The sequence below is a fragment of the Numenius arquata genome, chromosome 26 (genome assembly GCF_964106895.1).
Source record: "Numenius arquata chromosome 26, bNumArq3.hap1.1, whole genome shotgun sequence".
NCBI lineage: Eukaryota > Metazoa > Chordata > Aves > Charadriiformes > Scolopacidae > Numenius > Numenius arquata.
In genome coordinates this window covers 962,020-988,216 of record NC_133601.1, presented here as the reverse complement: position 1 = coordinate 988,216, position 26,197 = coordinate 962,020, and the positions used below count along the sequence as shown (strand labels likewise).

The 26,197-nt window shown below is 51.6% G+C and overlaps 2 protein-coding genes across 3 annotated transcripts; both read left to right on the top strand.

Annotated features, from left to right (window-relative positions):
* The first annotated feature begins 3,936 nt into the window (after window positions 1-3,936).
* Window positions 3,937-17,399, top strand: ERLIN2 (ER lipid raft associated 2). The gene is made up of 11 exons (XM_074164166.1): window positions 3,937-4,087; window positions 4,174-4,255; window positions 4,610-4,656; window positions 5,134-5,195; window positions 6,744-6,869; window positions 8,683-8,756; window positions 9,265-9,323; window positions 10,563-10,654; window positions 10,966-11,055; window positions 13,265-13,344; window positions 14,457-17,399. The coding sequence occupies exons 1-11, from the start codon at window positions 3,981-3,983 to the stop codon at window positions 14,664-14,666; spliced, it is 1,029 nt and encodes a 342-aa protein (XP_074020267.1). The 5' UTR covers window positions 3,937-3,980; the 3' UTR covers window positions 14,667-17,399.
* A 1,000-nt stretch (window positions 17,400-18,399) lies between these two features.
* On the top strand, window positions 18,400-23,446 carry PLPBP (pyridoxal phosphate binding protein). 2 transcript variants are annotated; one of them, XM_074164158.1, is made up of 8 exons: window positions 18,400-18,529; window positions 18,999-19,106; window positions 19,324-19,359; window positions 19,973-20,048; window positions 20,222-20,356; window positions 20,558-20,700; window positions 21,317-21,415; window positions 21,731-23,446. In XM_074164158.1, exons 1-8 carry the CDS (start codon window positions 18,434-18,436, stop codon window positions 21,866-21,868), a joined length of 831 nt encoding a protein of 276 aa, XP_074020259.1. In that variant the 5' UTR covers window positions 18,400-18,433; the 3' UTR covers window positions 21,869-23,446. The 2 variants fall into 2 exon arrangements, with proteins under 2 accessions (XP_074020259.1, XP_074020258.1); XM_074164157.1 differs by having other exon boundaries at window positions 18,402-18,529; window positions 20,516-20,700; window positions 21,731-23,440.
* The last annotated feature ends 2,751 nt before the right edge of the window (window positions 23,447-26,197 follow it).

Below are 26,197 nucleotides of genomic sequence, written 5' to 3'. Positions count from 1 at the left end.
TTTGGTGCAAAACCCCTCCTGCTCCTCCCTAGTCCCGGGGACATCTGGGTCATTTGGGAATGACCAGTTTGGGCCCCACCAGCAGCTTTCACCTTCCCACGGGAGGAGATTTCCCTTCTCCTCCACTGTCACCATCTCTGCTGTGGGGCAGACGAAGGAAGCGAAGGAGGTTTCCGACTCGGGGGGGGGGACGACTGGCTCCGCTGGCCACTCTCCTCCTCCCACCCCAGCTCCATCTCGGCTTCTCCAGCCCTTTTTTTTTGTGGGGTATTTCCCCCCCCACCTTGTGCACAGACGGGTTCTGTTTGCCATTAGCTCCCCCTCCTCTGCCCCAGGAGTTGATCCGAGTGCTAATTCTCACGCATGTTTCGGGTAAATCTACTTTCTTTCCCGGGATGAATTGTGGTTTCCAAGCGCCATTAATCATTTCCCTTTAGAAAACAGCATCGGGGGGGAAGGAGAGGGGGGGAGCGGGGGCTGGAAACATTGCTCCTTTATTTACTGGGAGGATGACCTGGCACCCTGGCACCCGGCCACGGGGCTGGCGTCTGCGGGACGACGTGGAGCACGGAGCGAGACCTTGGGGTGAGCTCCCCTCCGCTGTGCCGGGACGGCGGCGTTGGCTCCCACCGGGACCGTCCCCCCCGAGGATGAACCCCCTCCAGCCCCGAGGCTGAGGTTGAGGAAGAGGATGGAGGACGGAGAGGAAGACGATGCCAAAATGCCACGTGTTTTAACCTTTTCCCAAAAAGCCTGATCCCGGAGGGGTTGTTCCCCCGGGGAGATGTGTCACAGCGATGGCAGAGATGCCACCCCCGTTCTCCGCGCGCCCCTCGAAATGCCTGGGACGTGAAATCGGGACCCTCCGCTTATCACCCACCGGCAGGGTCCGAGGGGGGCAGGGGGTGGGCAAGGGGTGCAGGGGGACCTCTCCTGCCCCGATGGCAGCCGGGGCAGGGAGGTGCAGCGAGCACATGTGAGCGGTTTCCTCCTCCCCAGCCTGGGACTGTCAGGGGATGATTAATGGCCAACGCCACACAACTGCCTTGATTGCCAAGTGCTGTATTGTTAGCGCTGACATGTAACGAGCCCGGACATACTTTAACACAATTCTGCACCGTAATCTGCAAATAACGTTCGATAGACTTAATTTGTTAAGTATTTCCCCCCTCGCAGTCCCTCTCCCCACCGCCTTTCCCTTTCAAAGCCATGTCAGAGCTCCAGGGGCCCGGCCGAGCCCCGCAGCCCCCCCCCAGCCCCCCTGCAGCCCCAGATTTCGGCTGCTCCTTCAGGTTTCGGGTCGGGAACAGCTTTCGCTCTTCTCCCCAGCCAAACAGAAAATCAACTTTTTATGCATTTTCAACCCTGTGCAAATTCATTCCCCTGCTGCCACCGCACTCCGGTGGGAGCTGCAGTAGTTACTGGTGATTCGGGGGTTCTGCCAGATGACTTTGGGGCTCCCCAGGCCAATAAGCAGGTCACCACTCCAGCCCGCACCCGGGTGAGGGGTCCCTTGCACCCAGAGTGGCTCCCGGGTAAAAGTCCCAGCGGAGCCGTGGTGAGTTACAGCAGCACTGAGCGCTCATGGGGCACGATTCCTCCTCGAGACACTTTATAAACATGGTATGAAATAGTTATTGGGCATCCCCATTAACGAAGCGCCCCAGGAGTGAGAGCAGCTTCCCCAGGAGTGGCCGAGCCGGGGAGGTGAGCGGGGCTGTGCCGGAGGGGATGCTGGGAGCACTGATGGATGGGGATGGGATGGGGACAGGGATGAGGATGGGATGGGATGGGATGGGATGGGATAGAAATGGGGATGGGGATGGGATCAGAAATGGGGACGGGATGGGAAAGAAATGGGGATGGAGATGGGGATGGGATGGAAATGGGAATGGGATGGAAATGGGGATGGGGATGGAAATGGGGACGGGAGTGGGGATGGGATGGGGATAGGGATGGGGATGGGATCAGGATAGGATGGGATGGGGGTGGGATGGAAATGGGGATGGGAGTGGGGATGGGGATGAGATCAGGGTAGGATGGGATGGGGAAAGGATGGAAATGGGGATGGGGATGGGGTATGGGGGACAGGGATGGGATGGGATGAGGATGGGGAAAGGATGGAAATGGGGATGGGGACGGGGAAGGGTACAGGGGTGGGGATGGAAATGGGGATGGGATGGAAATGGGAACAGGAGTAGGAATAGGGACAGGGACAGAGACAGGGATGGAGATGGGAACAGGGACGGGGACGGGACTGGTGAGCAACAGCTTTCCACCCCAGCGCCCCGGCTGCGCACGGAGGTAACCTTAAACGCCGAAGTAAGAGCCGTGGGGACAGAGTTTTTCCACCCCTATTCACAACTGTCAGGCGGTGATTAATGGCCAACAGGCTCGAAATTGCCTTTATTGCCAGCCCGCCATTGTTACTTGTGACAGCTAATGAGGTTAGACAGACTTTTACACAGCGCTTTACGCCGCTCCCGGCGGAGCAGCCCTGGGGGGTTTGGTGCCCCGGGGCAGGGGGGACCCCCCCTGCTCCCCATCAGTGACCAAGCCTAGGCATATCCAGGAGGGGGCTGCCCACCCGCCGGCCCCGGGACCGTCCCCCGCCGCAGGCTGGGACTGCGGCGTTAACGAGAGCGCTCCCAGCCCTTCCAACTTGTCTCAATTAACTTCGCAGTAAAAGCCACGAGATATTTTTACACGGGCTGCGCCGCAGCGGGGCGGGAGGGACGGGGCAGGGATGAAAAAGTTTTCAAGTGCCGGAGAGAAGTGGGTGTAATAAACCATTTGTTCATATAAAAAAAAAACCCGCACTGTTAAAAACCAGGGAGCCGCGGCACAGACACACCGAATGTTCCTGGCCCCAGGTCCAGAAGTAATGATTTTCTTGGCCTTTTTTTTTTTTTTTTTTCAGGATTATTACAAATAATGTTTACCTTTGTGCCGGTTCACATCTTGATGCCGTTAAACACGTGGCCACAGCTGGTTTCCCATTCAGGGTAATGATATAGCGCCGATGTTATGAAGCAAAACCTCGCCTGCGAGCCAGAACACCCCACATTTAAAAATCTATTACTTTTCAATATTATATGAATGTATTTTGCTTCAGCTCAGAGCAATTTCCTAGTTTACCCTTATTAAACTGAGAGGGGGCTGAGCAGAGGTTCTTGATTTATGAAACACATACTAGATTCATTAAAACCTTTAAAGATTTAATACATTTTATCAAGGCCTTAAATCTGGGCAAGCGTTTTAAAAAAAAACCCCTAACGCGGGGTGTATTTCATCCCTGGCGCCCTTTTGCGCTTATTTAAGAGCTGTAAAATTTGAATTGACAAATACCGCGGATATTTCATTCCTTATTTCCAAACGGCGCTGAACCCTCCTGACAGGTTTGTTACGTATAACCCTGGGAGATCTGTCGAGTGTAAAGATCGAGTTATTCTCCTTTATTGACATTTTATTCCTCTCTCCCGTGTTTTTTAAGTCCCCTTCAACAATTACGGAGGTGGAAGATTTAATACGTTTCCGCCTGGCCTGCCACTTTTCCCGTTATTGCCCCTCAAACAAGGGCCAAACGGGGCCCGGGGGGGGGCGCGGGGCCGGGTCCGAGCCCACGGGGGTCGTGGGGGGCCAGTGCCAGCTCCCACGCAGGAGCCAAAGGTCGGCGCAGGGGAGAACAGTCTGTGGGTGCCTTCCCGGGCGCGAGATCGGTCGGAGCAACCCGCCATGTCGCCTTCCCGGTCTCCCCCGACCCCAACTGGGAGCGGGGACCCCGGGGGTGCGCAGCCCCCCACAAAAGCCCCGCGGGTCGAGTGGCGCCCGGCGGGTCTCGAACCCGCGTCTCTGCAGCAGCCGCGCCTCCACCGCCCCCTGGCGGGGCGCCGCCGCGGCGGAAGGGGGCGGTCGCGCTGTGATGACGTCAGAGCGGCGCCGACCGGGAAAGGCGCCGCCGCCGCCACCGAGCGCCGGGCATGGCCCAGCTGGGCGCCATCGCGGCGCTCTCTCTCAGCTTCCTGGCCGCCGCTTTCCTCTCCGCCATCCACAAGATCGAGGAGGGACACATCGGCGTCTATTACCGGTAAGGCGGGCCCCGCGGCTTCCCCTAGCCCCCGCGGGCCCCCCGGCAGGCCGCCGCCTCTCACGGCCCTCTCTTTCCTTCCGCAGCGGCGGGGCCTTGCTGACCTCCACCAGCGGGCCCGGCTTCCACCTCATGCTGCCCTTCATCACGTCCTACAAGTCGGTGCAGGTGCTGCCGGGCCGCCGCCCGCCGGGAAGGGGGTCCTGCGGCGGGGGTGGGTCGGGCTCGGCGGCTCTCCCCGGCCCGGCCCGGGGGAGGCGCGGGGCGGCGGGGCGAGGGTAAACGCCGGGGTCCGGGGGTCGTGGCGGCGTGTGCTTGTGGCCGGTACCGGGGGAGAAGCAGCTGTGGGGACCGGGGACCGGGCGAGGCAGGTCGGGGTCCTGCTTTTAGCGGTTTCCCCGGGGGGGTGCGAGGGCGAGGCGCGGGCAGGGCCCCGCGGGCGGTTGAGAGGCTGATAATCACCACGGCTTTGTGCGGGGACAGACCTGTCTCTTAAGCCTCTTTTCTTAAATCTCTCCTCAGACCACGCTGCAGACAGATGAGGTGAAAAATGTCCCTTGTGGTACCAGGTGAGACGTTCAGCTTGGCTCTTACCCTCACGGTCCTTCGTTTCTGCTAGAAACCTTTCCGTTCTTCCCCTTTTCCCTCCACCGCTTGCTCCAGCGTGCTTTAAAATGTCTAGATTTGTTTTCCCGGATGGGATTTTCCCCCACCCCCCCACCTGGAATCGGTGAAAGGCTCTGTGATGCGTCGCCCAGGCTGCTGAGCCCTGCTGGGTGGGGGGTTATGTGCAACGTTCTGGGGGTCTGCACCGGGTTTTCCAAGCCTGGGCTCACATCCCGTCATCCTGTTTCTGGAGAGGTGTGTCCCTGAAGCTGGGAGCCGGGAGCAAGCAGTGGGAAGTGTCGGAATGCCGCAGTGTGGAGGCCGTGCTCAGCCCACTAGAGGGGAGTGTCCTCCTCTCAGAGCTGCCCAGCTCCACAGGCCTCCAGCAAACTTACTTTTTTTAAAAAAAAAAAAAAAATATCTTTTTCTTCCTTTTGCAGCGGAGGAGTGATGATTTATTTTGACAGGATTGAGGTGGTGAATTTCCTCATCCAGAGCGCAGGTGAGTTCTGTCCCTGTCACCCCCCAAATCCTGCGGTCTGGGGTTGTTTGTGCTGGTGTGAGACGAGGTGAGGGGGCTGTGCGTGGCCGGGCTGTGGTCTGGAGCTGGGCTGTACCCGCATGTTCCCCTGTGAGCCTTGTAAAGCCCTGTACTTCCTGGGAGGAATTTTTAAACCAGCTTTTCCAGACTTTTTATGTGTTTATTTTTTCTTGCGTGCACTTGTTCTGTGCTGCTGGTTGCTTCACTCTTACCCAGTACCATCCAGTGCTTTTATTATTTGTATTATTTCGGCTCCACTGGGCTTTATGCTTCAGTGAAGACGACCTGATTTGAATAACGAGGTGTGTGAGAGGTAGGGGAGACAGGGTGGCTGTGAGCAGGAGGCTGCCTCGGAGGCCCAAGGAGAATGACCTGTGCAGCCTTTTTTTTTTTTTTTTCAAATTCTTTGGTTTTTACCATCCTGTTGGTGACAAGTGTGGTATAACTGCCTGGTTCATCTCCTGCTCGGAGACCTCTGTTCTGTGCCAACTGCAGGATGCCCTTCCCTGGTTGTGTGTAGACCACATGGTGTATTTGTGGATAGAAGGCTGTTATTAGTTAAATGTCCTTCTGTATACAGAGCACGTGATGGAATATCAGTCAGGGTGTTTGTGAAATACTAGCAATAAATAAAAATTACCCTGAACAAACAACTTGTTTGTGGCGCAGGCTTCTCTTGTGGGTGGATAGAATCATAGGATCGTAGAATTGTCTGGGTTGGAAGGGACCTTTAAGATCATCAAGTCCAACCATCAACCTGACTGATAAAACCATCACTAAACCATGTCTCTAAGCACTATGTCAACCCGGCTTTTAAATCCCTCCAGGGATGGTGCCTCAACCCCTTCCCTGGGCAGCCCATTCCAAGGCTTTCCATGTAAACATTTTTCCTAATATCCAACCTGAACCTCCCCTGGCGCAATTTGAGTCCGTTTCTTCTTGTCCCGTCGCCTGTTCCTTGGCAGAAGAGACCGACCCCCCCTGGCTACACCCTCCTTTCAGGGAGTTGGAGAGAGCGAGAAGGTCTCCCCTCAGCCTCCTTTTCTCCAGGCTGAACGCCCCCAGCTCCCTCAGCCTCTCCTCATGGGACTTGTGCTCCAGACCCCTCCCCAGCTCCGCTGCCCTTCCCTGGACCCGCTCCAGCCCCTCAATGTCTTTTTTTGTGGTGAGGGGCCCAAAACTGGGCACAGCCCTCGAGGTGGGGCCTCACCAGTGCCCAGTACAGGGGGATAATCACCTCCCGAGTCCTACTCACCCCACTGTTCCTGATACAGGCCAGGATCCTGTTGGCCGCCTTGGCCACCTGGGCACACTGCTGGCTCATGTTCTGCCAACAGTCAACCAACACCCCCAGGTCCTTTTCTGCCAGGCAGCTCCAGCCACTCTGCCCCAGTTCCTCATTCCAGATCGGCACGGTGACTCTTGCTGCTGTGACTGAGCCATGAGCTTTTCACTGCACGCGCTCAGCCCAACCTGAGACACCCTCCGGTTTCTCTTCTTCTTTTGCAGTATATGACATAGTGAAGAACTACACTGCGGACTACGACAAAGCTCTCATCTTCAACAAGATTCACCATGAGCTGAACCAGTTCTGCAGCGTCCACACGCTGCAGGAGGTCTACATCGAGCTGTTCGGTGAGCTCTGACCTTTCCCTGTTGGGTTGGTGGCTCCTTGAGTGATGTTTCTGGTGGTTCTTTGCATGGTCTGTTGGCGTAGAAGGTGCTTCCTCCAACTGATGGGCTTTTTACCTGTTAATCCAGTGTTTGCCCTGTTTGGAATCAGGATTGTTAACCAGCTACCATCATTTACTCCTTGGGTTTTTTTGGTGCTGGTGCTTCAGTATGTTGTAACAAAAAAAAACCAAACCCAAACCTGCCAACAGTAGTGGAGGGAGCAGTAATTCTGCAGCGTTATTTGTGTGTTTAGCGAATGTGACTTGTTGAATCAGTCACGGGGTTTGCTAGTCCAGATGGAAAAGCCAGATTTCTGCTCTTTGCTCTTAAAAAAAGTCTTGGCAAGGGCCTGCTGACCTTCCCTCCCTCGCCTCAGGCCGCTGGGAAATGGGGCAGCTGGGAGAACACACTGCAAGAGACCGTCTGAAGAAAAGTGGTGGTTTCTTGGTAGACGCAAACCAGTCGCTGCCAGCGCTGAGTGTTTTGTTTATGGCTTTGGGCTGACAAGAAATCCCTTCCAGCACTTCCAGCAGTGCTGACTGCAGGCAGAGTGTTGCTGTGAATGGTTCTTGGACCCCGAATGGGCAGAATTTGTGCCTGAAAGAACATGGTGTTTGCAAATTCCTGTTCCCTGTTCAAACAGGGCTTTCTAAAAGGCCTGGCTTTCCGCTTTCTGACAGGCCTCTGTGCAAGATGCAGAACTGGGGCTCAGTTCCCCTCTAGTTCCTTTCTGGGGCTGCTGGCGGGTGTACTGGTTCTTTGCTGATGGAGTCTCCAGATGTCGGCAGCTGCTGGCGACAACTGCTTGAAATGGACTCAAAGCCACTGATTTGCACAGAAGGAACTTGTATAAACTCCCGTGTAACTCTTTGTTCCAGCTGAAGGTTTTCTGGCGTGGGAGCTCTGCGATGGGGCACGGCCCATTTGGAGCAGCCCTGGGTCATTCTCTGCCCCCACATCTGCAGGTGCAGGAAACTGATAGCAGCTGGTTCCTGAACTCCTGGCTCAACTCTGGCCACGAGTGTGAGTTCCAGATAGCTAAACCGGGACCAAAGCAAATAATCCAGGAGTGCGATGTGATCACTTTCAAGGCCATAAGTTTTTATTTTCCCTTTGCACTTCTCAGCGGGCCCCAACTGGAAACGCTGCTCTCCTTAGAGCTTTTCACCAAAGCAGGGGTTTGGTTTGCATTTCCTTTTGAAATTTTTTAGCTGTGCTGGAGTTAACTGTTATCCATTGAGCCCAACAGACGTTACCGATTTTTTTTTTTTTTTTTTTTTTTTTTTTTTAAATAACTGATGCAGCCATTTCACGTTTCTGCCTTTCCGTTTTCTTTGCCTCCCGCTGGCACAGATGCAGTTCCTAATCAGTCACGATTTAGCTGGACAACGTTACTTCAGGATCCAGCCGGGAAGATATCAGTGGGGAAGTGGGTCAGAGCACAGGTTCTTTATCGCAAAGATGCTACTTCTGGCTGGGAAAGATTCCAAGCTGCAGGTTACGGGATACTGGAGGGAGTTTTATCCTGCCGTGTTCCTGCTGTCTGTCCTGAGTGTTTGGCACTGGTCGATGCTGCTTGATGTGCTGGGAGAGACGGGAACCTACCTTGGGGTCAGGGAGGGCTTTTCTCAGCACTTCTACATCAAACTTACATTTGTACTTTCTTTCCAGGAATAAGAAATCTGAGCCATTCCAGCTAATTTTGTACGTGTTGACAGCACACTGCCTTGTGGGGGTTTTAGTTAACTGTTTTTATTTTTTTCTCCCCAATCAGATCAGATTGATGAAAACCTTAAGCTGGCCTTGCAGCAAGACCTGACTACAATGGCCCCCGGATTAATTATACAGGTAATCAGGATTGCGTTTTGGAATGTCTAAGGTGCAGATCGTAAGGAGGGGGAAAGCTTAAAGGAAATAGGAAGCTGTGAAACTTTTTAAGAGAATTGCTTTGTAACACAGGCCTTGTTTAACTTGAGGAATGAAATCAGCATCCTTTCCCTCCCCTCTTAGTTTAGTGATGTTTTTTTATCAGAGTGAGGTTGATGGTTGGACTAGATGATCTTAAAGGTCCCTTCCAACCTGGACAATTCTGTGATTCTATGTGTTGAGTTTCTTTTGGTGTTATTTGGGTACTGATTTCCCCAGGTTAGAATCTCCTGTTGTGTCAGGAAATCATTCACTCCTATGTTTGCTCTTCAGAGTTTGGCCCTGGTCACAATTTCTGCAGCGTGTGAAAGCTTTGTGTGGCAGAGCGTGCCCTCAGCGTCGGCTCCCCCTCCCTCTGCAGCCTCGGGGACCGTTTGGCTTTTGATTGTTGGCTGCTTGCCGATGTTTTCTTCGCGCTCTCTCTTTCCAGGCAGTTCGAGTTACAAAGCCGAACATCCCTGAAACAATCCGGAGGAATTATGAGCTCATGTAAGTGCCTGAGACTTGCACCTTTGTCTTACCAAAAAGAGTCGGTCATCCAGATTAATGTGTTTTCACGGCAGGCAGTGATCAGCATGCCCTCTGCCAGACCCGCTCTCAGCCTCGTGCTGCCGCTCAGAAAGGGGCTCCCGAGGCTCCCCCAGCAGAGCACGTGTCTGTCGCTGGGGGGGTCACTGCTGAGCTAGAAGGTATTTCTCCAGTTTGAACACTTGAGCACAGAAATTATTTGCCCGGGGGCTCCTTCCTCTTGACACTGGCCCTATTTTAAAGAGGCCTCCCAGAGTGTGTGAGTGAGTGGCAGGTGGATGGATTCCACCGCTAATCCTGTTGTTTGACCAGGCTGGAGAAGCTGTTGATTCAACGGGCTGAAGACTCGCAAAGCTTTGAAATAACTTTCTTTAATAGCACTTGACATACTGATCCCTTTTCAATGCTCTGAGCCAGCTGCCTCCTCTTGCACTTGGTCATTCAGAAGTGCTGATATTCTCCGAGCGCTCTGCCAGCAGAGTCTGTGAAGGCCACAATAAGATCCCTCTCGTCCATTTTGCTTCCCTAGAATTTCGTGTGACCTTCTGGGATCATGTAAGTCATGTGCAGCATGGTCATAACAGGCAGAATCCCAAATCAGCCTGTTGCCATAAATACAGTGGGATATGTGTTGAGAGAGGCTTCTTCTTGACTCTAATCTTTCTTCCCTGATTGGGAGCAGGAGCAGAGTATTGTATTTATATACACTTTTAAAACTTCTTAGTATATGTACAAAACAGTAAGATAGAAAAGGCTTTAGCAGGTAAAATGCATAGAGCCATTGGGTTGAATGAAGGGTAATTTCAAAGCTGTGTATTTCCAAATGAAGAATAATCTTCTGCAAGGGCAAGGCTTTTACAGATTTCTAATTTCTTACTTTGTCTAAATAATTTCCTCATTAACAGTAGGCAAAAAAATTTACAGATATGTATGGTCTGTGACTTGCCTCTTGTAAAGGGCATAATGGCAGCCTGCAGAGAGCAGCAGGGAGTGTTTCACGCTGACTTGACTGAAATGTCTTCCTGCTATGGAGGGGAGAAAAAGACACTTTAGGAAAAAAAAGCTCTATGCAGGTCCATTCCCTCTCTTTGCTGGTGCTGCTTGAGGAAGGACTGAGCCAACAGCTCGTCCTGGAGATGTGGTGGGCCACACCACACCAGTTAGCTCACGTTTTGTAACTGGCTTCTTTTGGCTCCCTAGGGAGAGCGAGAAGACAAAGCTGCTGATTGCAGCACAGAAGCAGAAGGTGGTGGAGAAGGAAGCGGAGACAGAACGGAAGAAAGCCCTCATCGGTCTGTATGTCTGTGCTCAAAGGCAGTAACCATGGGGGGGTGCGGTGGGGTAGGCAGCAAAAAGAACCCGGGCATCGGGGAGGGACACAGCAATGCTGGGTGATCTGTTTGCTGCTGATCTGAAACTCAAAAGAGTTCTTCAGGTGGGTTCCAGCTTTGCCCACAAATGTAGACTGATGCCTTCTGAGGGCTGAAAATTCTTCCTTCAGTTGATTTTCATCAGAACAGGGTGGTGAGAACTTCCATGAAGTTGCTTCTGGCATTAGGAAGACTGCGTGATGATAACGTGGATATGTTCTTTTTCATTTCAGAGGCAGAAAAAGTTGCACAAGTTGCCGAAATAACTTATGGACAGAAAGTGATGGAAAAGGAAACGGAGAAGCGAATTTCAGAGATTGAAGGTGAGTGAGCTTTCCAATAAGTAAATGATTGGGGGTGAATTTTATCTCAAGCTCCTGAAGCAGTTCACCCTGGAGATAAGTAGTTCTTGAAGTGTGTGTATTGACTGTTCTTCACTCCAGGCTGACGTTCACAGGGGTGAAGTCAGTTGTCTGAAGGCTTTCATTTTAGCCTGTGTATGTGGTACCTTGTGTAATGCATGTGTGTCTGAATACTCAGATTCTCCCAACAGTTTCACAGCCTGTTTTGCAGTGGAGTTTTCAGGGGGGCAGATGAATTGGGACAGCAGAAGGTTTTCAGAATACTTGGGCAATGACGTTAGAGGAGTTTGACTCCAGATTCTTAGGTGATTGTGAGTGCAGGAAGTACAGTTGTCACAGGTATGGAGGGAGGGGATGGCAGGCTGGTGTCCTCCTAGAAGAAGTAGTGCTGGGGTTTGGATAATGGCTGCAGACTCTCACAGAGAAGTGAAAATGTCCTAAAATATTACTGTGCAGTCTTGTGGGGGCAGCTACAGCTCTGCACGATCTGCAGCAGGGTAGAGTTGTGAAGCTTTCCATCCTCTTCTTGTTTAGGATTCTTCTAGAACCTGTCTCTTTCTTGAAGAGGTACGCAAATGTAGCTTTAGGTTTTTTGTGTGGTGTGAAATGTTTAGAAAACAAAGTCTGGCTATTACACGCTCTGCAACAGCAAGGCTCTGTTCTGAGCTTCCAGCTCCTACAGGCTGAGAGAAAGGGAGGGGGAGCTGCTTTTACACCAAGTTTAGTGTTTTTCTGTAACCAATAACTCTGCAATCTCTCCGTTTAATTTGCGTTTTTGCTTTTCCATCCTCCTCTAGTTTTGCAGCCAAACATTTTCAGGAGCTCGGACTGACCAGAGGCAGGAATAGGAATGTTTCTTTGCAGGCTGTGCTGCTTGAAACTCTTCCTGGAGGTGATCCCTCCAGGAGGTTGTGCTGCTCACCCACCCATCTGAGGTGGCGCTTTGTGGAGGCGATTCCAGGAGATGAAAAGGGCTCAGAGGGGCAAGGCCCCATTTTCAATTACATTCATTATAGGCCCTGTCAGGTTTTGCAGGAGGCCACTGAGGAGCCAATTAAGAGTTTTACAGATCAGCAGCTTCTCATTAAGAAGCTCTTTGCAGCAATACAATGGTTTTTATTTCTTATAAATGTGTGTCACCGGGTGTCAGGCCTTCAGTTCAGCTCTGTGCTGGCAGAGGATTCCTCTCTCCCTCATTATTTCTTTTCTAGAACCACCCTTTTTAGCCAAAAGAGAGGAAGTCATGGGCCAAACCATCCAATTGCTTACATGATTTTTAAGTGTAGCAGCTCACAGGACTCCCTGCTAGTAGAGGTAAACAAGTGGTTTGTCCAGCTGTGCAGCTCTCAAATCCAGGCTGGCCTGTATTACAGTTGTGCGGCTGCCTGTCAGAACAGGCCTGTCAGGACGTCACATTGAACCCCCCAGATTAAACTCAGCCTTAACATGGTGGCCTGATATCACATCATTATCACTGGACAGAGAAAAAGTCAGAAAGGAAAAAAAGGAGTGCGATACAGAAAGGGGAATTGTTTCTTTCCTTAAATGTCTTTGCTAGGAGTCAGGGAATCCCGGTATCCTGCAGGATTAGGCCCTTGACAAAATTGTTGATATTGCAGGGAAACAGCTCTCTGCCATCTGTCCGAGGGGCAGAGCCTGTAAAGGTTAAAATCGCCTGCCTCTAAGTGCCAGAACCTTAACCTCAGTATCCCAGAAAAAATCCCATCTGGGGAATTGCATTCACAGTCACAGGCTTCATCTGCAGAGCAGTCTCTGTGCTGTTCTTGGAGCCCTGTGCAAATGTCGTGGGTAAATACTGCTTTTTCAGGGGAACAGTTGCTGTGTTTTCAGCACGAGAGTCAGTGGCTGGCTAGAGAAGAAAGAGCGTTCTCAGCCCGCGTGACAGGGGCAGTAATAAAAACCTTATGTTTGTAAAATGCTTTGAGGTCTTCAGTTGCAGATGCAATTTACTTAATGCTATCATCCTGCAGCACTTTAGATGTAAATTGAGATCCCCTTTCTGGGTTTCCCATGTTGTTCCTCTTCCCCTTGTTTTATCCCATGCACTTTAGGTTGGGTACTCGCCTCTTTCAAGAGTTTCCAGCTGCAAATGGTGCTTCTGTGGCTGGAAATAAAAATCTGAATATGAGAGTGTGTGTTTTTCTTCCAGATGCCGCATTTCTTGCGAGAGAGAAGGCGAGAGCTGATGCCGAATGCTACACTGCTATGAAGGTAGCCGAGGCTAACAAGGTATTGTGATTTCCTTACGCTGTGGGATTCCTTACATGAGGCTGTACAGAAATACTCAGCAAAAGAGCCCGCTGTGATTATTGTTTGCTTGTTGTGTCTCCTTGTTTAAGTCAAAAAGCAAAACAAAGCCATCTCCTCTCAGAAGAGTTTTCATTGAGACTGAAACAATTAGATCCTTATTTGCAAATTCATCTTCTTCTCCAGACAGATAAATTTATGTCAGGATACATGAAATATCTGGTCATCTCTGGAGGCAGCTCTGCTAATGGGGCCGTGGCTCCCTCTGTAGATAGAATATCGGTTTCAGCGCTGCCCTTTCACGCTGTTGTAATCAGAAATGTCGCTTCATTCCAATCCACAAGCCGGCGAGCAGTCAAAGCCGGGAGATCTCGAGTGACAGGCAGGCTTGAGTAAACAAGTGTTCAGGTAAAGAACAAATGGGGCTGATCTTACACACCAAACTAATGATAAATAGCCTGGCAAAGCCTGGATCCTGCAAAAGGATAAAAAACCAAACAACAAAACCACAAAATACCCTAGAAACAGAGAAATAATATGGATAGAACTGCCGGGCTTGTTCCTGCCTGCAGCCTGTTGCCAGGACATCCCAGCAGGAAGACTCTCTGTTTTGTAAGGGTCAGTGAGAATGGACAGAGGTCTGGGGTGTTTGTGCACAAGTTCCGTCCCAGTTATTCTATCCGCCCTGTTATAATGTCATTATCCTGAACGAATGAGCTCTACTCTCCGAAACAGACCCGTCAATCTGCTTGCTGGAAAAAAGCCAGTTGTATTTTTCTTTCCAGTAGCTTGCCTTGCGAGGGCTTTCAGTGAGTTATGTGCTTTCGAGCATCTCCATCTCTGGTACATTTGGATTGAACGTTTCCCCAGCTGCTCCCATCACTTTCACATTTTGCCATTTAGTCACTGGGATTTAGAGCTTCACTTAGACACGCTGAAAGAGAGCCTTCTCCTGGGCACTCCATCTTTTCTGCTGAAGAGGGGACAAGCGTGCCTGCAAGTCTCGTGGAAAAGGAGATGCCTCGTGTGCTTATGACAGAGGTTTGCTTTTGGCTGAGTTGGAGCCGTTGGTGATCCGTTTTCTTTTTGTGCAGCTGAAGTTAACTCCTGAGTACTTGCAGCTGATGAAATACAAGGCTATCGCAGCGAACAGCAAGATATATTTTGGCAAAGATATTCCCAACATGTTCATGGACTATGCGGGAAGCCAGACCAAATTTGCAGAGGGACTGGCAGAAGGAATCCAAGAAGAGGACGGGGCGGGAACCAGTGAGGAGACAAAGCTACTTCATAACGTCAACTGAAAAGAAAGATTTCTATTTGTTTTATATCAGAAGAAACAGAACTGGGAAGTTCCTTTTTGTTTTCCCCCTTTCCTGTACTGAAAGAGACAAATCAGACTTACTCCTTTGAATCTTTTGTATGACTAATTAGACACAGAGACTTTGGTATTTATGGGGTGCTTTTTCTGGTAACTTCTAAGCAGCCAGCTCCAAGCGTGTCCTCTAGATGCACCTCTCCCTGCTCTTGGACATAAAGACCAAATTATTGTGGAGAGGGCAGCTAGAGTATCTGTTTGGCAGCCAGCTTAGATGGGTACTTAATTTTGGATTTAGGTGGTTTGTAGCAGTTGGCAGAAAAGAAATTTTGAGGTTTTGGAGGGAGAGAAGTTGCTGCTACAACTTTTGTTTTGGCTTTTTTTTTTTTTTTCCTTGTTGGAAATTTCAAGTACTTTATTTCAAACCCCTTTTAAAAAAAGAAAAAAGGTGCTAGACTTTTGTACACTACACGTGGCTGCTTGAAGGCCCCGACCTGGTCCAAAGGGCCGGTGATTGCCCGTTGTGTGGGGTGCTGGGAGGGTGTAAGGGCCTGTGTGCAGGCTCTGCGCCCATCCTCGGCACGGGCTGCAGCGAATGCACCGAAACTACCTTCAGCTGAGGTCTGAGCCGATGTGTTTGGCCTCGGTGGGGCAGGTGAGACCCCTGTGCATGGCGAGGTACAGGAGCTCAGCTGAAATCCCGCAGGTTTCCTAGTTCCCGTGGGGGGGGATCTGAGCCTTAGACCATGTGTCACGCAGGTAGTGGCCCAAACGCTTAATTTTCTGCATTTTAACACTGCTTTGTTTTCCGTGTGTCATATTTGGGGAGGGCGAAAGGGGGGGAGTGTGTGTTTTTGAGGCCTTTCCCAGCAGTTCAGCTGCGAGGGGAGGGCTGTGCTGGTGGGGACACTGTCCTGCCAGTGGGTAAGGGGAGTTGATTTTCAGTGAAACCAGGCTGCGAGCACGGTACTTGTCACCGTCTTTGTAGTTAGAAAAACTAGGGAGAAAAAGAATTTTTGTCTCAGGGACCCTGACTTAGCAAAAGGCCTTGCTGGCGAGTAACTGCTTGAGTGACCAGTTCCACGGTCATTCCAGCGCGTTACCTGCCCCTGCGAGACCAGCTGGATTTCGGTGTTTACAGTGTCTTATTAGAAAGAGGACACTCAGGTGTACTGAAAGGAACAGAACCGAGTTACTGTTGGGTTTGGGGTGTTTTTTTTTTCTGAGTAGACCTCGCGAAAGGAAGATTTCCTGGTAGCAAAGGATGCAAAACATCATACTGAAAAGTCACAGGGCAAAGAAAAGACTCTCCAAAGATAAATTTTCCTTTTTTTACTCAGAACAACGCTATATAACGTACCTTTCCTTTCAGAAAACTTTGCGTACCAGATGCAAAGAGGTAATAGGGTTTTGTTTTACACACATGCAAAACTTGAGGGAGTGTTAAAGACAAAAGTTCAGGCCTAGAGAGAACATGGGTTTTTTTTCTCTCCCTAATCCATCTGCCACTTGGCAGAAGAGCCTGTTTATTAATTGCTGGTATAATTTGTGGGCAATGTACTAATATGAGATGATGCCAGTGTGAGTGTGAACTTAGTTGTCAGAGACCAGCCTATTGCATTTACAATCTTGTGCCCTGAACGCTTGCTGCCTACTACACTTGGTGTCACTCCTCAGTGTTTTAAATACGCATTAGTCTTTTTAATAAGGCAGTCACACTAAGAGAGAAATCTGATGGATTTCAGCTGCTGGTTCTAGTATTTTTTACTTCAGTTTTCTTTTCCCTGTTAGGAGAGTGACTGTTCATGCATGAAAATGCAAAATAAAAGATAAAAGTCAGTTTCTGCTGGAGAAAAGTCCCATCTCCTGTGTGATGTCATTGTATTTGTTGGAAAATAGGAGCTAAGGGAAGTTCCGTCTCCAGACACATGTACTACATGAGACAACACAGCAGTCAGAAAACTGCATTAATAGGTAGGCTGTAACATTTACTGACTTTTATAAATGGGTCTCTGCAGGAAGATTCTGAACAGGGAGCAGCAGAAACTGAGGAATGAGGTAATAGTATCTAAACCTTTGAGGATGACCTCATTTGGGATTGTTCTATGTTCATGTTAGAGAGTTCCACTAGTAACTAAACTCTAGTTTTTACGCAAGTATTTTTCAGTAACGAAGAGACACAAATAAACCAAAATGGTATTATGAAGTAATTTTTTTGTATGACCTTACGGTAAGATAGTAGTTTGGAATTTATAGGTCTTAATGATTTTTTTTTTAATAATTGAAAACATTACTGCTAAAGTATTATTGGAATTTAAATTGTGATAACAGTAAAAAAGCAAAAACAAAGTTGCAATCGTACCAGCCTTCACAAGCCAAAATCCAGTGTTTTTTCATTCAGATTTCTTCGTTATATGTATGATTTCCTTAATTTTCCAGAGTAGATCTGTCACTACATGTAAATCTTTATTCCATCTGTCTCTTTAACTGGCATTTTGTCCTGATTTCTATAATCAAGATCCGAAATCTTGAAGATCTGAATCTTAAAACCACTCCGTATAACAAACAAACCAGAGGTTTGTGGCACTGCTGATCCCTGAGAATTGCTGGCGGGAGCATGGTAATGCTTTACCAGTACAGTCTTTGATCTTCTTATGTATTGAATTAAAAGCCTTTTTATTTTGGTATTTGCTATGACAATAAAATGGCCTTCAATTTTAATATCGGTCTTTTTTTTTTTTGTTTCCTGTGGATAACCTTTAACACAGCATATAGGTGTATTTGCAGGGGAAGGTTCCGGCTGAGGAAGAGGGGCAGAGGTGTGTGTGTCAGCTGCCACAAGCGTCTTCTGGCTCAAATTGGTGAAAAATATGGTAATGAGACTTCAGTGGCAAATATCTAGGATTTGGTAAAGTCTGCCGAAAATCATTGTCGTGTTTTACCAGACAAGGGGCAGGAACCTTCTGGCTATTTCTGAACAGCTGTGTAAATACTGCCCTGGCTCAGAATATGGGGAGGGGGAGCAAGTTCTGCACATTAAGGCAAATATTTTAGCTAATGGGTTCCAGCTGGCGGTCTCCCATTCCTTCCATCCTCCTCCCTGCGATAAAGGCTGGCATTGTCTGTGGCTGCGGTGCCTGGTGGGGTCCCTCCTGGTGCGGCCACCCGGCCCTCACGCCTCCAGCCGGGCCTGCAGGCCAGTCCTGTCGCCTGCCTGGCTTTTTATGAAGGTTATTTTTCTGAAATTTGCACTCTAGCGAGACCGCTCTTCTCAGGCAGGTGGAAGAACGCAATTTTTTTTTTTTTTGGGGGGGTGGGGGTGGGTTGCGGGTTTTCTTGCCCTTGCCCCTTGAACCAGCGAGGCCGCCTGGTTTTCTTTCCAGTCGTGAGGGCCAAGGGTTTCTGCAGACATCTTCCTTGCAGCCGAGCGAGGGCAGGCAGCCCTAGCCAGGCCCCGCGGCCCGGCCTTTCCCCTCAGGAGCCCGTGGAAGCCGGCAGCGAGCCCCAAGCGCCTCGGGGAGCGGGGCCGGTCCCGGTGTCAGCGGCCAGGCCTCCTCTCTGCCCTCTATGCTGTCCGCCATGGCGCCCGCCGACCTTCTCAACATGGCGCCGCCATCACCTCTCAGGCCCCGCCCCGCCACCGCCATTGGTCGGCGGTGCGCGGCGGAGCGTTCCCATTGGCCGGCGGGGAGGAGGGACGGTCTCGCGCGTGTTTGTGTGTGGCGGAAGTGAAGGCGGCGGGGCCGGCCGGGGATGTGGAGAGCCGGCATGGCCGCCGGGGACGGGCTGGGCCCGGCGCTGCGGGCCGTCATCGAGCAGGTGCAGCAGGCGGCGGCGAGGAGGCCACAGGTGAGGGGCGGTGGGGCCGAGGTCGCGGTGGAGGGACGAGGGGGTCGCGGCGGGAGAGAGGGAGCCCGCCGGGGTGGGCCCGCTCACCATGGCGGCAGGTCCTCCGTCACCATAGAGACGCGCCCCGCATCGTGAGAGCAGGTCCTCCGTCACCATGGAGACAGCCCCCTATCACCACAGAGACGGGCCCACCCTGCAGGCGGGTGTCTCTTTCCCCCAGCAAAGGATCCAGGACCCTGTCATCGTTCTTAGAGATAGGCCTCACCCTCTAGAGCCAGCCCCCCCGTAAGGACAGGCCCCTCATCACTGTGGAGGCTGCCCTGACCCCTCTCCCGTGGCAGCCTCAGGCTGTGAGGTGACCTTAGTTGGGGTCTGGGGGCCAGGTCGGGTGCTGTGAGACGCTGGGGAGAGTGTGGGGCAGGTTGGAGTCTCCTCTGAGTGTCCCCCTCACCCTCGGGTGCTTCTGCAGGGGCTCCCGGCCGTGCAGCCCCGGCTGGTGGCCGTCAGCAAGACGAAGCCGGCAGAGATGGTGATCGACGCCTACAGCCACGGGCAGCGCAGCTTTGGGGAGAACTACGTGAGTTGGCTGTGCCCTGCGGGGCTGTGAGTTGGTCCTGGTGCCGAAGGCAGGCGCCGGGCAGCCCAGTGCCTGGGGAGCTGGACTTGGTTATAGCATCAGGCTCCTGGGCTTGTATTTATGAGTCACACGTTGGTCCTGGGAATGGAGAGACCGTTCTTATGGTGCAGGCATGTCTGGTGTGGCTTTAACAAGAAATTGTCTTGAATTTTCCTAGGTTCAAGAGTTGCTAGAAAAGGCGTCAGACTCCAGAGTAAGTACACAGTTCCTTATCCATTCTCCCTCCTTGTATAGCTGTGTCCTGAGAGCTGTTCACAAAAGTCCTTTTTTTTCATTAGGGATTTGGCGATGGAGGCTGTTTGATCCTTGTCATTTCAGATAAATGGTGGGGTTATTCTTAGCTCATTGCCTCTGCCCCGTTCCCCCTCCTTGCCTTGCTGGCTCCAGAGGATTCTGTGAATACGCGCACCTTAGTCATAGGGTATTTGTCTGAACAGCACTTTGCCTTTTGTGCTTTCTGCTGTCAGAGATGCACAGTCCTCATAAAAAAAAAAAAAAAAACCAAACAAAATGCTAACATTCAATTTGGGGAAAATATCATTTTGTGATTGTTCAGCTGCAAAAGAGCTTTGCCTTCTCTACTCACCGAGTACTGCTCTGCAGCTACAGCCCTGTTCCTCTCCAGGCAGTGAAGCAATCTCAGTCCACACCACAAGCACTGCCCGAGCTGTGTCTTTCAGGGTAAATAAAAAAAAAAAAGAAGATTGCGTGTCTGGTATTTTGTTTGTGGGCAAACCAGGACTTAAGTGCTGTGTGGGGGAAGAGGGAATTGTCATTCAAGCCTGACTGTTCCTCTCTGCTTTCAGATTCTGTCCTCTTGTCCAGAGATTAAGTGGCATTTTATTGGCCATCTGCAGAAAAATAACGTCAACAAGTTGATTGGTAAACCCTGTTTCATTTTCTGTGCAGTGACTATGTGGGCAATAGTTTTCCGATGTTCAAATAATAACAGCCTCATGTACATGAACTCACCAGTGCCTGTCTCTGGGACTGAGCTGTGGGTACAAAAGTTTCTGTGCCAGCAGAGTTGACCTCAGCCTGTGCTTTCTCCCCAGGTGTGCCGAACCTGTTCATGTTGGAAACGGTGGATTCTGTCAAACTGGCAGACAGAGTCAACAGCTCGTGGCAGAAAAAAGGGTCATCCCAGAAGCTGAAGGTCATGGTGCAAGTTAACACGAGTGGAGAAGACAGTAAGTGGGGTTTTTTTCCTGATGATATGCAGGTTTGTCCTGCTGACTTGGTGGAAACAACCTGAATGGGATGGGTTGGTTTGCGCTCTTAAAGTATTTGTCTAAACTAAGAAGAAACTTGCTCATCTGTTGGCTTCTGCCTGGCTGTGGGGAGGGGAGTCTCTGGCAGGGCTTGGCACAAATCTCTCCACTTCTTGCCAGGTAAACACGGCCTTCCTCCCGGAGACACTGCGGCTGCTGTGGAGCATGTCATCAACAAGTGTCCCAGCCTGGAATTTGTGGGGCTGATGACCATCGGCAGCATCGGGCATGACCTTAGTAAGGGGCCAAACCCTGACTTCCAGGTAAGGTTTTTCTAGAAGAAAATGTGAACTGTTGGGCTGGCTTCCTGTTACAGTCTGTTATCTGTCCCAGCCAGGCTGTAAGTCTGACTGTAGATTGTCAATAGAAACACCTCGTTGAGAACAGTGCAGACCTCTGAAATCTCGGTATTAATGCTGATTTTAGGCTGATCTCTGCAGCGGCCAGGGGCCCATAGGTATTTGATCCCACCCTTTCTCTGAAGCTGTAGCCAGGACATTGGCAAGGGCACCTTGTGCAGTAATTACTGTCCAGGGTCCTCTAGTCCTGCCTTCAGCTGAGGTTTCAGCACAGGCCTGCATCAGGCAGAGGAACTGGGTCTGCATTCCTCCTGTGTCGTGCTGGTGTGGTAATTGGATGTCTTCAGGAGATGTGTAGACTTGTAAGTATGTGTGTTGTCAGTAGTGTCGCCTGTAACGGGCAATCTCCAGGCACTGGTACGCTGCTGCAGAGCGAGCTTCAGCAGGAAGGGTGGGAATGGCACATTCTGTGGGAAGGAGGCTTCAAAGAAAGGCAGAAATCGTGATCTGTGAAACCCTGAAAAGGTGCTGGCGTGACTGTCAGGTGTGTCATCCTCTCTCCTTTCCTCCTCCCTTTCAGATGCTGCTGTCTTTGCGGCAGGAAGTGTGTGAAAAGCTGAATCTCCCCATTGAGAAGGTGGAGCTGAGCATGGGCATGTCCACAGACTTCCAGCACGCAGTGAGTCTGCTTTCCTTCTGCCACCCCTTCTTTCAGGAACCAAACGTACCAGCACTAGCTGGTACCCAAAGTCCAGCTCAGGTGTCATCCAGATGGGCCTCTTAGGCCTTCCCTTGGATGGAGACGGTGCTGTTCCGTGAAAAACAGCTCTCCTGGTGCTGGGATAGAGTTCTGGGGATGAAAACAGCCCCCAGCTGTAGCTGCAGGTGGTGGGGACGTGAGGAACCATCCTTCTGTGACACGGGGAGCGTGGAGGGTGGTTACAGATGGTGTTGGCAGCTCAGCCCTGAACTCTTCCTTTCTGTCTCTTCATAGATAGAGGTTGGATCCACAAACGTCAGGATTGGAAGCACTATTTTTGGAGAGCGAGATTACTCCAACAAAGCAGTTGGTGGCAAGGCCCCTGCTGAAGCTAAGGGTGAAACGGAGACCTTGACAGCGCAGGGTCAGTAGGTGGGGAAAAAAAAAAGTGGCCTCAACAGAGGACAGACGACGGGAGACCTCTCTATGCATTCTTACCTCCCTCCATGTCGGCGCCCGATCATGATGGTGAGAGGGAATTCCTCGTAACAGAACAGAGGCCAGAAACGCCTCATAATTTATTGTGATTATAGAGTACCCATAGAAACTGGAAATTTTTATAACCAACAAATGATAAGAAAATTTATGGTTGGAAGCAGCTGTGGTATCTTGGCTCCTTCAGGGTCATTAAGAACAGTGACTTTTGCATGACTAGGCTGAACAAACTACATGTTTGTCAGGATGGAGTTGCTAATGAGCAAGATGTATCTGCAGCAGTGGCGATGATTAAGGTGTCACTGAGGACTAAATTCTTCATTAAACAAGTTACAATCTTGCCAGAGACCTATAAATGTTTCCCCAAATAACAGTTTTGCACGTGGTGGCTGCTGAGGGATCCTTACTTAGGGACTGTGATAGAGATGTGCTGTGACACCGGAGAGACGAAGACTGTTTGAAAGAGGAGGAATAACAAGCCCAGGAGGATGGATGAGGAGCCCAGTTGCCAGCACGAGTTCATGGAGTGATGGTTTGGACGCAGATCACAAGTGTGGGAGCGTCTTTTCCGGCTGAAGTTGATGTTTGTCCTTTCCAGGCTGACCCTGCTCACTCTCCCTGTTGGCTCCGTGTCTGCTCAGATTTTCTGGGATGTTTTCAGCCTTCCCCTTCCCCCTTTGTGAAGTGTTGTTGGGGAGTTATTTTCATTCTGCGTAGTAGTTCTTGACGCCCTAAGTTCTTTTTTGGTCAGAATGGGGCTTTTCTGTCAGGTCCCTGGCCTCCCAGCAGCTTGCTGTTGCTTTCCAAGGCACGTCACTTGGCCCTTTGGTGCCTCCTCCGTCCCATCCACATCTGTAGGAGGATAATACTTGTTTGTCTTGCAGTGAGGTTTGCCAGAGGCCCTTCGGGAAAAGTACTTTGGGAAGTGAGGTGTTATTGTTCCACTGTGTTCTAGGATCCTGAAAACAAATCCCCTCACCACCGACAGAGCTTGTAGGTGATGTCTTAATATCTTAATTGGTGGTCTAAGCCTTCACTTCTCCTGGAAGAGGGAAAGGACTCGTGTGCTGCAGTGGTTGTTTCATTCTGGTGTGAGCAGAAGCTCCTGTGTTATGTCACGTGCTGTTTGGCCAGCGGTAGCCACGGCAAGTCTCTCTCGTAACCCGTTACAACTACATTTTTTGGGCTTTTGTGTGCTGCTCAGAGGAGGAGACGGCAGTTGCCAGCAGGAAACATCCCTCCCAGGCTTTTCTCTGTGTGCGTGTGGTTAAATCTAGCTGTTGGTTTCACTCTCTGACTATAAATTGCTGAATGTAAATGAAAAGAGTCGCCTCTCGCGCCACCCTGTCATAGCTACATGGGTTAGAAGCAACGCGCAGCCCGAGCTGCCCCGCGCGGCGCTGCACCGTGTGCTGTTCCATAGTCTCTTCATAAAAAAAAAAAAAGTGGTGAATTTTAATACCATCTGTGCCAACTATAAAGCTATTAAAGATGTTATTTTTATGTTCCAGCCCTGACTTGTCGTTGAAGCTGTTTCCCTGACCCGGAGCTGCTGTTGAGCGAGACGCGGTTGTCTCGGGATGGAGGGAGGAGGGTGGTTGGAAAGGCGGCTGAAAGGGAGCTCAGCAGTCGGAAACTGACACTTTCTTTGATCAGAAAGGGGGGAAAAAAAAATAGCTGCCGAGTTGGGAGAGATGTCCGATGATGTGAGCTGTTTCTGGAGGAGCCCTCTGGGTGGCACTGCTCCCCAGGCCCCGGGCCAGCACTTCTGGGCCACTGAAGGAGGGACCACAGCTCCTCGGCTGCTGGGGAACAGGTACGGGTCAATGACGAGTCTCAAAAATAACTGCATTTCCCATCTGACGGCTGAAGTGATTCCCTTCCCCTTCCACCTCTCTCTTCCCAGGACTTCAGCCCCACACACTGACCCCAGATCCTCCTGTTTGCCAATTTCACAGCGTTAAAAGCCTTTCCTTTATTTTCCGGAGCAAAGTCAGGACACCCCTTGTCTGAATTTCATTCCAGCTGTGTCTCCACCGTGTTTGTCTGCTCCATGTAAATGTTGGCTGGAGCAAATGAGGAACAAAAGCGATGAGCTCCCCGAGCTCACAGAGCGATCCCAGCCCTGGAGCTGGTGGTTTGGAGCCGGGGGGGGCTGATCGGACCCCCTGCTCTGCTTGCCCCTCGCTGGTGACCCTTTCCCACCAGCCTGTGGCTCCCGAAGCTGCCGTGGTTCTTTCGGTTTGAGCATGGAATAGCAGGGCACGTTGCCATTGAGAATTCTCTTGCGTTGTGGCTCATGTCCCCTCCTGCTTTTCCTCTCTCGGGCATTTTGTGCTTATTTCCTGAGCTGAAGCCGGACCCCAGCCGAGCTTAAGGAAGTAGTAAATGGTGTAAACTGGGAGGTGACCGTGCAGGGGTGGCTGTGGGGCCTGGCAAGGCTCGTCCCGGCTTCCGTGTGCCCTGGAAGAGGAGCAGACTGGCTCACAAGGCGTCTGGCCGCCTGGTTTTCTGATCTGCCTGCGTTCTGCTAAAACGTTCAGGGCTCTGTCAGCCTCGGTGGCGGCCTCCGGCATCTCGGTGGCTCTGGATGGGCTGGGGATGCTCTCAGCTGTGGGAGACCTCTCCCCTCCAGCCGGGCAGTGTCCGGGCCACGCAGGTGGCCTGTGGGGACCCGTTTGGGTGCTGTGGTAGCCGGTGTTGGGCTGTGAGAAGGTGCTAGAGAGGACAAAAGAGCAGCGTGAGCTTCTCCCTTGCTCTGCAGATGTTTCTCTTGCCCATCCTGCTTCCAACTGGCTTTTTTCCTTCTGGCCATGTTGATGGCCGTGCCCGGGAGCTTTGCCGTGCTCCTCCTGCCACCGAGCCCCCCTGAGCGGTGTCCACCGGCACCTTCCCTTCCTCCTCGAGGTGCCGACCCCGAGCCCGGTGGGTGCGGAGCTGCGGTGCCAGTGACGCCAGACGCCTTCCCCGGGGGGGGGGGGAGCAGGACACAGACCACCCACTCCTCCTGCCGAGGTCACCCGGCAGATGGTGACTGTTGGCCACTGGAGCGGAGCCAACGAGCCGGAGATGAAAGGGCTCCCCGGCCTCTTAATGAACCACTCCCCGCTCGGGCTCCGCGGCCCCCTGCGACACGGGCTTTATTTACATCTATTAAAAGCACTTGGGCGGTTTATGGAAGCAGCGGTGCTCCCGCTCCTCCTCCTGGGGCTGTGTCACTGTCAATATTTGCCTTGGAGGAGCGCGTCCTGCAGACGAGGGGCTTGTTCTGCGGCCGGAGGGACTCCTCCTCCCTCGTGACTTGCAGCCCTCGCCGCCGCTGGCCCATGGCGCAGGCGCCGTCACCTCCCGCGGCCAAGGCACAGCCCCGGCTTTCCCAGCCGTCCCCTGAGGTGACCCTTGTTTCCACGCTATCCCCAGGATGGGAGGCTGGCCAGGATGACCCCCCCGAGCCAGACTTCACACGGGTTATGGAGGAATAACTCTTCCCGGGGGCTTGTGGAGCATCTGTGGGCAGACTTGGCTGCCTCTAAAAGGAACAAAACTCTCGATTTTGGTGGATGGGGTGATGTGCTGCTGCTTCGGAAGTGACTGTCCCCCTGTCCTCGTCACTGGTGAGGCCCCACTTCGAATAATGTGTCCAGTTTTGGGCCCCTCACAACAAGGAAGACATTGAGGGGCTGGAGCGTGTCCAGAGAAGGGCAATGGAGCTGGTGAGGGGTCTGGAGAGCAAGGAGAAGGGTCTGGAGAACTTGTGAGGAGCGGCCGAGGGAGCTGGGGCTGAGGGGAGACGCCATCGCTCTCCGCAACCCCCTGAGGGGAGGGTGTAGCTGGGGTTGGGGGGGGGTTGATCTCTTCTCCCAAGGAACAGGCGATGGGACAAGAGGAAACGGCCTCAAGTTGCGCCAGGGGAGGTTGATTCTATGATTCCGTAATATTGGGAAAAATATCTCCACCGAAAGGGTTCTCAAACATGGGAAGAGGCTGCCCGGGGCAGTCACCTTCCCTGGAGGTATTTAAAAGATGGGTAGAGGTGGTGCTGAGGCACATGGGTTAGTGGTAACTTGGCAGTGTTGGGTTAATTCAATGACCATAAAGGTCTTTTCCAACCGAAACGATTCCGTGATTCTTCTTTCCTGGCTCCTGGAAAGATGGGCTGGCAGCCCAAGACCATCCTCATCCTCAGGGAAGCTCCAGTGCCGGAGCTGCAGCCCCTCCTGCGAGAGGCACTCTCTGAAGCTGCTGAGCCCGGCCATCGTTCCCTCC